General features: G+C 42.7%; 1 protein-coding gene across 1 annotated transcript in view; it reads left to right on the top strand.

Moving 5' to 3' along the window:
- LOC135540419 (acid-sensing ion channel 1-like) overlaps positions 1-12,886 on the top strand; it is a 399,782-nt gene that overhangs the window by 366,103 nt on the left and 20,793 nt on the right. The window contains exons 4-5 of the mRNA XM_064967040.1: positions 176-303; positions 8,819-8,969. Coding sequence (XP_064823112.1) covers positions 176-303; positions 8,819-8,969 — 279 coding nt within the window. The remainder of the gene's footprint in view (positions 1-175; positions 304-8,818; positions 8,970-12,886) is intronic.

The following is a 12,886-nucleotide window of genomic DNA, read 5'->3' as shown; positions in this document are numbered from 1 at the left end:
TATATATCATTTTGAGATCAATCTGTTCTTCTGATTCCTTATTGTAATCAGATATTCAGGTTATTAATTTTTATGTTTTTTATCTGTCCAGTTAAATGAAATCAGACTGATTAATACACTGACCATGCTGTTTCTGTTTTTTGGGATGTTTCTCATCTTCCCTTTCTCTCTCCAGATGAGACGTCGTTCGAGGCGGGCATCAAGGTTCAGATCCACACACAGGACGAGCCTCCCTTCATTGACCAGCTGGGTTTCGGTGTGGCCCCGGGCTTCCAGACCTTTGTATCCTGTCAGGAACAACGGGTAAGGTATCAATCAATCAATCAAGCCTGCCATTATTGTCTCTACCCAAAGTGGGCTTGCTAAAAGGGAAGGAAAAAAAAATAGTTTAAAAAAAAATAATAATGATGGTTGTCAGGGTTATTGTTGATGTCTGTATGTGGGAGGTTGTTTTGTTGTTCGTGATGATGTCATCCTGCCATATTAATAAAGGGCGTGTGACGGACAGATTCCCAACCAGCATACACCATTACAGTGATTTCCAAAGGTCGTGTTCTTGTTGAAACCAGGACGAGGTTATTCTGAAACGCAGTCGGTCAGTTTTCACCTTGAAAAGACTCTCCAATCTCATTTTATTTTTCCTGATGCATGTTACCTTACAGGGATCTCATCAGTGGCTTGGTGGATATCCACACTTTTCAATCAGTCCTCCCTCTCTTCGAGAAAGAAGAATAATTCCATATGATGTATTCCATCCAACTCTACCCTCTCATCATGTACACTACCATTCACAGTTTTGGGGTCACTTAGAAACCAAAAGGGTTTTCTAATGATCAATTAGCCTTTTAAAATTATAAACTTGGATTAGCTAACAGCGTGCCATTGGAACACAGGGGTGATGGTTGCTGATAATGGGCCTTTGTACGCCTATGTAGATATTCCATTACAAATCTGCCGTTTCCAAATACAATAGTCATTTACAACATTAACAATGTCTACACTGTATTTCTGATCAATTTGATGTTATTTTAATGGACAACAAAATGTGCTTTTCGTTCAAAAACAAGGACATTCCTAAGTGACCCCAAACTTTTGAACGGTAGTGCATATCTAACCTGACAGAGTGAAATCCTAGGTATTTATACTCTCTCTGGGACTATAGATTATGTTGTGACTTTACTTTCATTAATCTGATGAATGTTATTTATTTAATCCACTAACTAGGTTTAATTGTTACCCGATTAAATTAATAATGTAACAATTGACTCATTAGGAATTTGGGGCACCACGAGAGTGGTTGTTTAAAGAGTTACCTTGTTTAAAGAGTTATCTCCCGAATTAAACTCTAAAGGTCTTTACCTACCATAAAACAGTCAACGTATTAATCACAACCTCGTATCATATCATCATTCTGACAGTTGTAACCTCCTGCAACTGCTAAAAACCCCAGCCTTACTTCTGATTCAGTACTACACAAATTGGTTGAAATATTTATTTACTAACTAACTAAATGATAAACATACACATTTAATACATTAGATAAAGGTTGCTAGATGACTGACTCAATATATGGCGGCTTGTGATGGAGAGGGAGGGAGAGAGAGAGAAAGAGACACTTATCGTTGATACGTTTTAGGAACTACTCTCACAGTAATCATATAATATAGACACGAACCGCCGCCCGTTTGGAGTAAGAAATCATGAATGTATTTATGGACCTTTCTGCCTCATGCTTGTAAGGCTCTGAAAGGCTCTGACCCCAGCAGCTCCCTCCTCCACCTCTGTGGGTGAGAGAGGGTCTGGTTGAAATAAGCCATTTTTAAGCTGATCTGACCCATTCGGATCCTCACAGGACAGTCATGACAAATGTGTATGATGAAATGAACACAGGAGATAAGGTTTGAATAGATCGTGTTTTTGGCCAGAGACGTCATCAGAGCGCGCAACAGAACAGTGTACTGTCTACACTCTGTCTCCTCTCGGTTTGTTGTTGTTATGAAATAGTTTCTAAATCATAGCTGAAGTTTGTATTGCTATGGATACCGCGACACGGTCAGCCTTTACGGCTGGGACTGCAAGTTTGTCTCCAGGATTCCTGTTAAGTAGCAGTTAGCTGCTAGTCATCATGAAAACGGAGCAGGCTAACGCTAGCAGTGCTAGCCATCATGAAAACGGAGGAGGCTAACGCTAGTAGTGCTAGCCTACCGGTGTGTTTATCCACAGTTGGGAACAAATGCTTCAGGTGTGAGATGATTTCCACACAGTCATAAGAGAAGGTGGAACTAGAAAATGAATGTGTCTGCCCTAAATGCATCCATCAATCAGCTCAGTGAAGAGATCCTCCGGGCTGTTAGCTCGGCTGAGAGAAAAGGATAACCTGCTTTCTAAGTGCACCGATCTTGCTGTAACCCAGGCAACCTGAATCACAGTTTTAAATGCCTCCTATAGCAAAGCTGTCAATGAGTTGGGTGATCTGTCCAAATCTAACAGACAGATGTTCAGCTCAACTCCACGGCCCCATGGGAGGCTGGACGGGAGATCGGGAGGAAGTCTGGCCACCCTTCATCTATCCGAGAGGATCTGATCCAGCTTTGCCCCACTTGAGATGGATCTACCAGCCCAGGATGTCAGCACAGATCTTGGGTGTATACACTCCCCCACGGCCACCACAGTTCAGCAGGTCGCTGACTCAAGACAGAAGGGTCTCAGGCCATCCTCCCCCCACGTCCGCTGTTGCTGGTGTGAAGAGTCAGGCTAGCCTGACTCGAAGCCTCCGTCCCCCCCTGCCCAAGTCAGTCCCATCCCGCTCCTTCTCTTCCATCACAACAACCGACATTGTGGGCAGCTAGATGGTGAGAGATTTTGGCCTGCCTACGGTCTGTGGACCAACCAAGGTCCACTGTCTCCCAGGAGCCCGTGTCCATGACATCAACTCCAACTCCATTCTCTGAACCTCCTTCTTCTACCCAGGACAATGGCAATAGAGACTAAACAGAGAATAAACACAAAGCAAACATTTTACTTCATAACTATCAGCTAGCTATATGTGAATTGTAAAGATGTAGCTAACCAGATAGTTTATTGATACTACCCATCCCGGATCCGGGATCGTGAATACAGCCTCAGGCTCATTAGCATAACGCAACGTTAACGATTTCTGAAAATTGCAAATGAAATGAAAATAATATGCCTGCTCTCAAGCTTAGCCTTTTCTTAACAACATTGTCATCTCAGATTTTCAAAATATGCTTTTGAACCATAGCAAATCAAGCATTTGTGTAAGAGTATTGATAGCTAGCTTAGCATTTAGCGTAGCATTTAGCGTAGCATTTAGCACGCAACATTTTCACAAAAACCAGAAAACCAAATAAATAAAATCATTTACCTTTGAAGAACTTCGAATGTTTTCAATGAGGAGACTCTCAGTTACATAGCAAATGTTCAGTTTTTCCTGAAAGAATCTTTGTGTAGGAGAAATCGCTCCATTTTGTACATCAGATTTGGCTACCGAAACGAACCGAAAATTCAGTCACCAAAACGTCAAACTTTTTCCAAATTAACTCCATAATATCGACCGAAACATGGCAAACGTTGTTTAGAATCAATCCTCAAGGTGTTTTTTCACATATCTCTTCATTGATATGCCGTTCGTGGAAGCCTGCTTTCGTCTCAGAATCCCATGGAAAAATACCAGCAGCTGAAAATGACGCACCAATTTCGACGGAGGACACCGGGCGGACACCTGGCAAATGTAGTCTCTTATGGTCAATCTTCCAATGATATGCCTACAAATACGTCACAATGCTGCAGACACCTTGGGGAAACGATAGATAGGGCAGGCTCATTCCTGTCGCATTCACAGCCATATAAGGAGACAATGAAAAACAGAGCCTCAAAAATCCTGCTCATTTCCTGGTTGCAGTTTCATCTTGGTTTTGCCTGTAGCTCAAAAATGACGTTATGCAAGGAAGATGTCAATTATTTATGGGTAGCAATTATTTGTGGCTATCTGGCTAGCTAACAGTAGTAGCTAGCCAGTTAGCTCTATTGCCTTACTATGGGCTTACAATCTATGCACACTACTACAGTGGGTATTGTAGGCAGGTAACCATGCCAAAATGAACACAACATGTATTGATTAACATATCAAGATAAAATATTGTAGTCAGGCAACATATGAGATGTGAGTTTGTTTTCTCTCGCTTCAGTTCAAATAGTGGCAGGTATTATTATCAAGAAAATATTTCATTTTTACGGACTCATACTCCGACCCTCCCGTGCACCAATGTACGTGCTTGGAGCACGGTAGTATGCATTTTGAGAAACATGCAGGATTCAGCCTAACCACAGGGGTTCTAGGATTATTTCCAGCAACACTAAACTGTTTTAGAGACTGACAGACAGGGTCTGGTAGTGCTCCAGTCCCGGCAACATCAAACTATTGTAGAGACTGACAGACAGGGTCTGGTAGTGCTCCAGTCCCAGCAACACTAAACTGTTTTAGAGACTGACAGACAGGGTCTGGTAGTGCTCCAGTCCCGGCAACATCAAACTATTGTAGAGACTGACAGACAGGGTCTGGTAGTGCTCCAGTCCCAGCAACATCAAACTGTTTTAGAGACTGACAGACAGGGTCTGGTAGTGCCCCAGTCCAGCAACATCAAACTGTTTTAGAGACTGACAGACAGGGTCTGGTAGTGCTCCAGTCCCGGCAACATCAAACTATTTTAGAGACTGACAGACAGGGTCTGGTAGTGCTCCAGTCCCGGCAACATCAAACTGTTGTAGAGACTGACAGACAGGGTCTGGTAGTGCTCCAGTCCCGGCAACATCAAACTATTTTAGAGACTGACAGACAGGGTCTGGTAGTGCTCCAGTCCCGGCAACATCAATCTGTTGTAGAGACTGACAGACAGGGTCTGGTAGTGCTCCAGTCCCGGCAACATCAAACTATTTTAGAGACTGACAGACAGGGTCTGGTAGTGCTCCAGTCCCGGCAACATCAAACTATTTTAGAGACTGACAGACAGGGTCTGGTAGTGCTCCAGTCCCGGCAACATCAAACTATTTTAGAGACTGACAGACAGGGTCTGGTAGTGCTCCAGTCCCAGCAACATCAAACTGTTTTAGAGACTGACAGACAGGGTCTGGTAGTGCTCCAGTCCCGGCAACATCAAACTATTTTAGAGACTGACAGACAGGGTGTGGTAGTGCTCCAGTCCCAGCAACATCAAACTATTTTAGAGACTGACAGACAGGGTCTGGTAGTGCTCCAGTCCTCCCTGTCCGAATAACCAACAGAAGACTTGGAAACCCTATCAACTCCTCTAGAAATGGCACAGTGGTTATTGTGAGTGACCCCTTGGCAGAAAACACAGAATTTATTTGAACTGCTGATACATTCAAATAAAACACAACTGTCTGCGTCACCAGAGGATTTGGATGGCTCACAACTTCCTCCAGCTAAATCAAGACAAGACTGAGGTGCATATTATTGGAGCCGGAGCACAGAGAATCTGGCCGCATATTTTAATTCACAGGCAATAAAGATAAAACACAAGTTAAAAACCCGAGTTGTTATTTCAGATTCTGAATTCAATTTCGAATCAAGCATTAGGAATGTAATCAAAATAGCTTTTTAGCGCCTGAGGTTCATTGCCGAGGTGCGGCCGTTTCTCTCTCAGGCTGATACAGAGAGACGTATCCATGCTTTAATTACAAGCTGACTTGACGACCGTGATGCTCTCCTGTCTGGTCTACCCAAGAAAGCCATTGGTCAACTACAAAACATACAGAATGCTGCATCACGGGTACTGACCAAGACCAGACAGAGAGAACACATTACACCGGTTTTAAGGTCTCTGTACTGTAAAACATAGAGAATGCTGCAGCACGGATACTGACCAAGACCAGACGAGGACAGACATTACACCGGTTTAAAGGTCTCTGTACTGGCTGCCTGTGAGTTTTAGAATTAATTTAAAAATTCTTCTATTGGTTTTTAAATCAATCCACGATTGTTCAACCCAATACATGTCAGACATGCTTTTAAGTTATGTACCCAGTAGTTCCCTCAGGTCCTCTCACGCTGTCCTTTTAACTATCCAAAGCCGAGGACCAAGAGGCATGGAAAGGCAGCCTTTAGTTATTATGCCCCAGCATCTGAATTGCCTGCCAGAGAACCTGAGAGAGGCCGAAATGATGGGATTCTTTTTAAAGAGATTTTTAAAACCTTTTTAGCTTTGATTTTCAATAGGAATGATTTTTTAGTCATTCAGTTTTTATTGTTATTATTTATTATTTAGTTTTTTTATCCTCTTGTGTTTGTTGTGTAGTAAATATTTCCGTTTTTTTATTCATATTCATTTGTCTTTTTTTCCCTATGAAAACCATTGCATTCTATGTCTGAATTATTAAAGCTTGATTTTTATGAATTAGTCCATAGTATCGATCGGTCACGGTCACCTATGTTTTGGAGAATTTGTCCGATGTGTGTGCCGGTTCCGAGAGAGAAAGAGAGAGAAAGAGAGAAGGAGAGAGAGAGAGAGAGAGTGAGGGGGGAGAGAGAGAGAGAAAGAGAGAGAAGGAGAGGGAGAGAGCGAGAGAGAGGGGGGAAGGAGAGAGAGAGAGAGAGAGAGAAAGGGAAAAAGAGAGAGAGAGAGAGAGAGAGAGAGAGAGAGAGAGAGAGAGAGAGAGAGAGAGAGAAAGGGAAAAAGAGAGAGAGAGAAAGGGAAAGAGAGAGAGAGAGAGAGAGAGAGAGAGAGCGGAAGAGAGAAAGAAAGAAAGGGGAGAGAGAAAGAGAGGAAGAGAGAGAGACACACACACTGGACCTGCAGCCACGACATCATCAGCATGCGTAATCCCACCGCAGCCTGATTAGACCTGTCCTGGACACTGCCAGCATTAGAGGCTTTGTCTTAGCTGCTATTACTCTCTGACTTACCAAGCTGTCCGTACACCTAGTGGCCTCATGGCTGGCAGGTTATTAATATTAAATATGAATAACATCATCAGCATTATGAAATATATATATTTGTTTTATCATTTCATAATTCAATAAGAGGAACACCGGGTTTTTTTTAAACTATACAACACAAGCATTTGTTTCTCTATTGTTTTTTTCGGAGGCTGTTATAATAATAATGATGATGATAAGCCTTTCACAGACAGTTGCAAAAGTACAGAGACTCGCAGTCATATACACACCCACAGAATCAACCCTCTGCAAACATTTTCAGAAAAGGAAAAATGTATGTGGGTGGCTTGGGTTGGGTGAATAACGCTGTGAGAATGGCTTGGTAGTGAATAAAGAGCCGCCAAGCATGGTGAAATCATTATACAGACGGCTGGATCTTCAGACAGGTATGAAACTAATGATGAGTTGGACAAACCCAGAGAAAGCTAGTGTTGTGTCTCCAATGGAACCCCATTCCCTACATAGGGTCCTATGAGATTTTGGTCAAAGGTAGTGCACTAAATAGGGAATAGGGTGCCATTTGGGATGCACGCTCCCAAGAGATATGTAGCGTCATGACCGTAACTACTGTTCCCTGAAGGAGGGAAATGAGGTAGATCATATTGTGGGGTAGTCGCACTCTTGCGACTTTCGGTTGAACGATCTACAGTCATGGCTGACAAGGCCAATGAAAATCCACGCCTCGCCTTCCACAGGTGATAAGCGTGAAGATTCCTTCCTTCAATTTAACACCACTCTTCGCCGAGGCCCAAGAACAGGCGGGGCCAAACGGGTGTTGTACCTCATTTCCCTCCTTCACAGAACAATAGTTATAACGCTATCTTCCCTTTCAGTCAGTAAACTTCAATACAACATACTATGGGGAAATATAATCACGCCCCAAACCGACCACGTACGGATACTAAATTAAAATGGCCCATGGCAGACCAGCCAGACCTGACCCTGCCAGATGTAGCAGTCTGGGTATTGCACACAGCTCACTGCCTAGTGACATTCCCCTGTCTCAGTCACAAGCACACTGGGTGCTGTACTGGGAGAAATAAAACCTCACAAAAGTGAAAGCCAGCATCCCGGAGTCTCCTCTTCACTGTTGATGTTGAGACTGGTGTTTTGCGGGTACTATTTAATGAAACTGCCAGTTGAGGACTTGTGAGGCGAGGCGTCTGTTTCTCAAACTAGACACTCTAATGTACTTGTCTTGTTGCTCAGTTGTGCACCGGGGCCTCCCACTCCTCTTTCTATTCGGGTTTGCGCTGTTCTGTGTAGGGAGTAGTACACAGTGTTGTACAAGATCCTCAGTTTCTTGGCAATTTCTTGCATGGAATAGCCAACATTTCTCAGAACAATAATAGACTGACGAGTTTCAGAAGAACGGTCTTTGTTTCTGGCCATTTTGAGGCTGTAATCGAACCCACAAATGCTGATACTCCAGATACTAGATCAACTAGTCTAAAGAAGGCCAGTTGTTTTATTTGTTCTTTAATCAGCATAACAGTTTTCAGCTGTGCTAATATAATTGCAAAAGGGTTTTCTAAAGATCAATTAGCCTTTTGAAAGTACACATTTGGATTAGCTAAAAACGTGCCATTGGAACACAGGAGTGATGGTTGCTGATAATGGGCCTCTGTACGCCTATGTAGATATTCCATTTAAAAAATCAGCCGTTTACAGCTGCAACAAAAAAGTCATTTGCAACATTAAGAATGTCTACACTGTATTTCTGAGTCATTTTAATGGACAAGAAAATGTCTAAGTGACCCTAAACTTTTGAACGGTAGTGTAGCTGTATAGGTTCACAGTATGTACAGTTTGTCCTTACATCTCTCTGTCTCTCCTTTATAGCTGACATACCTGCCACCTCCATGGGGCGACTGCAAGTCCACTCCCATGGACTCTGACTTCTTCAACGCCTACAGCCTCACGGCCTGCCGTATCGACTGTGAGACGCGCTACCTGGTGGAGAACTGTAATTGCCGCATGGTGCACATGCCTGGTAGGAGTCTCTCTCTCTCATCTCTCTCTCTCTCTCTCTCTCTCTCTCTCTCTCTCTCTCTCTCTCTCTCTCTCTCTCTCTCTCTCTCGATCTCTCACTATCTCTCTCTCTCTCTCTCTCTCTCAATTCAATTCAACTTCTCTCTCTCTCATCTCTCTCTCTCTCTCTCTCTCATCTCTCTCTCTCTCTCTCTCATTCTCTCTCTCTCTCTCTCTCAATTCAATTCCCTCTCTCTCTCTCTCTCTCTCTCTCTCTCTCTCTCTCTCTCTCTCTCTCTCTCTCTCTCTCTCTCGATCTCTCTCTCTCTCTCTCTCTCTCTCTCTCTCTCGATCTCTCTCGTTCTCTCTCCCCCTTCTCTCTCTCTCTCTCTCTCTCTCTCTCTCTCTCTCTCTCTCGTTCTCTCTCCCCCTTCTCTCTCTCTCTCTCTCCCCCTTCTCTCTCATCTCTCTCTCTCCCTTCTCTCTCATCTCTCTCTCTCTCTCTCTCTCTCTCTCTCCCCCTTCTCTCTCATCTCTCTCTCTCTCACTCTCATTCAATGCCACATAAACACACATACAACCTGGTAAGAGCCGAGACTGATGCATGGTGCACATGCCTGGTAGTTGAGTCCTGAGTCCTGGCTCTATGGAGTTTTCCTAATTCAATCTTCTGAAGGCAGCTCTGGAACTAACGTGATTGGTTGGATAAATCTTTTTTTTTCTCTTGTCATGTTAAAAGCATCTCATATGTGACCTTGTTGAGATACATTCGGATGATTTGTTTTACATGATATGCAAGAAAATGCTAATATTGGTCCCATGACCTAAACGCTAACATGTAGAAACAGTGCCAGGGAAACTAAACGTTTCTTTTCAGCACCATGGAGTGAATTCTTTCCACCGCTACACCTGGCTATCAGCGGAGCCTTGTCTGGCAGCGAAACAGTTCATTCAGCCTCATTTACTGCCTTTTTGTTAAACACATAGCCGATACATCTGACTTGCTTAAACAAATGTAGTTTCTACTGAGATGTACAAACTATGGAGAATAATAAAGGTTTATTCTTAAAAAAGCTTTCCCCAAAAATATATGGGGGATTGGAAATGATGCAGACAATTACATTGATGGAAGCAACGATCTTTCCGATAATATTAAAGCTGATCCTCCCCTTAAAATAAAAGAAAATGTACAAAAGAAAGCAAAAGAAAGAGACCATGTTTGTAATGGAGGCTTTATTAACTCAAATGATTTGTATATTTGTTTTTACATTGTTTGCAAATTGATATGTATTAATGTCAAAATAACATACAAAACAGACGACCCATCTGCCCTGAATGACGGGTTGTCACTGTCCATATTACAAAAGTAGAAAATACTATTCTGTGCTAGAAATCAATATTACAAAACATATTCTGGGACAGTTGTGGGATGCGATAGATCCCCATATTAAAACAACCACAAGCATCAAAACCACTTTGTTGCGCAATATGGTTGATGCAACAGATCAGAACGTTCAGCTTAAAATGTTGATGTTTCTTCACATTATACGCGCAGCAATGCGAACACAGTAGTAGGCTATAAGCATGAATGTTCCATTAGCGGAAAACACCATTATCAAAAGAGAATGCAAATACAGTGCCTTGCGAAAGTATTCGGCCCCCTTCAACTTTGCGACCTTTTGCCACATTTCAGGCTTCAAACATAAAGATATAAAACCGTATTTTTTTGGGAGGAATCAACAACAAGTGGGACACAATCATGAAGTGGAACGACATTTATTGGATATTTCAAACTTTTTTAACAAATCAAAAATTGAAAAATTGGGCGTTCAAAATTATTCAGCCCCTTTACTTTCAGTGCAGCAAACTCTCTCCAGAAGTTCAGTGAGGATCTCTGAATGATCCAATGTTGACCTAAATGACTAATGATGATAAATACAATCCACCTGTGTGTAATCAAGTCTGCGTATAAATGCACCTGCACTGTGATAGTCTCAGAGGTCCGTTAAAAGCGCAGAGAGCATCATGAAGAACAAGGAACACACCAGGCAGGTCCGAGATACTGTTGTGAAGAAGTTTAAAGCCGGATTTGGATACAAAAAGATTTCACAATTATACATGTAATGCTTTTATTATAAAGGTGCATTTTATGGTGAAAATGATCTTCCCCAAACATGAAACTCACACACTGCTTATATATACCAGTTAGGATCTACACCCCTTATATATACCAGTTAGGATCTACACCCCTTATATATACCAGTTAGGATCTACACCCCTTATATATACCAATTAGGATCTACACCCCTTATATATACCAGTTAGGATCTACACCCCTTGTAAAGTGGATTAGTGTGCTTCATTTGAAGAAGTTATTTGGCCACGTTAGTAGTGATTACAAACCTCATCAAAACATATAGGCCTATGGGCTAGAATACATGAGGTGTGTGATTATGATTCAAAAAATAAAATGCATTGCTTCTTATGCTGGGCATCACTCACAAGTGATAATATGTAATTGACAGGCTTATATTGTCACCCATCAGACTATTCTTGATTTAAATCTTCTCTTTACTTATACTAAATAATATATGTTTGAAATTTGTTATAATTTAGAATGGACCATTATCATGCACCTGTCTCAAAACAGGGTCAGTGGAAAAAATACATGTCTCCTATACACTTAAATAGCGAATGGAGGGCACTTTTCCCCTGGTTCATTTTTATTCCAGCCAGGTCTATACTCCTGTTGTAAAGAGAAGCAATGTGCTTAATATTAGAAAAGTTGATGAATAAATATAGCAGGCCTAGCCTTTAGAAAGCTGATGGGATCCTCCTCTTTTTAATAGAGACCATCACTCTGTTTTCTTGTATGATTACATAGCCTATAGAGATGTTCAGCAACATGAGCTCATGGGCTCTCATGAAGTGATTGATTAGATTTTCGATCACATTTGCATTGATGTCAGAGTGATTAGAGGGACAATAGAGTGCTGAGTACCAGGCAGTGAGCACGTTTGGTAGACTACTAATGACCATCAGTAGCATCAGAGCTTGGAGAAGCCTAATTACTGTGACTAAACGGTCATGTGGAATTTGACTGCCTTCATGACTCGTGACTGCCGGTGTGGCGGTAATACAGACAACAGCCCTACCCCCTACTGTACTGGTGTGGTCGGTAATACAGACAACAGCCCTACCCCCTACTGTTCTGGTGTGGTTGGTAATACAGACAACAGCCCTAGCCCCTACTGTACTGGGTGGTCGGTAATACAGACAACAGCCCTACCCCCTACTGTACTGGTGTGGTTGGTAATACAGACAACAGCCCTACCCACTACTGTACTGGTGTGGTTGGTAATACAGACAACAGCCCTACCCCCTACTGTACTGGTGTGGTTGGTAATACAGACAACAGCCCTACCCCCTACTGTACTGGTGTGGTTGGTAATACAGACAACAGCCCTACCCACTACTGTACTGGTGTGGTTGGTGTGTGATTACATAGCCTATAGAGATGTTCATACAGACAACAGCCCTACCCACTACTGTACTGGTGTGGTTGGTAATACAGACAACAGCCCTGGCACCCCTACTGTACTGGTGTGGTCGGTAATACAGACAACAGCCCTACCCCCTACTGTACTGGTAATACAGACAACAGCCCTACCCCCTACTGTACTGGTGTGGTCGGTAATACAGACAACAGCCCTACCCCCTACTGTACTGGTGTGGTCGGTAATACAGACAACAGCCCTACCCCCTACTGTACTGGTAATACAGACAACAGCCCTACCCCCTACTGTACTAGTAATACAGACAACAGCCCTACCCCCTACTGTACTGGTAATACAGACAACAGCCCTACCCCCTACTGTACTGGTGTGGTCGGTAATACAGACAACAGCCCTACCCCCTACTGTACTGGTGTGGTTGGTA

Source organism: Oncorhynchus masou, chromosome 5 (assembly GCF_036934945.1).
Source record: "Oncorhynchus masou masou isolate Uvic2021 chromosome 5, UVic_Omas_1.1, whole genome shotgun sequence".
In the NCBI taxonomy this organism is placed as follows: domain Eukaryota; kingdom Metazoa; phylum Chordata; class Actinopteri; order Salmoniformes; family Salmonidae; genus Oncorhynchus; species Oncorhynchus masou.
Note: the sequence above shows the minus strand (reverse complement) of the source record. Positions and strands in the feature narration are given on the sequence as shown.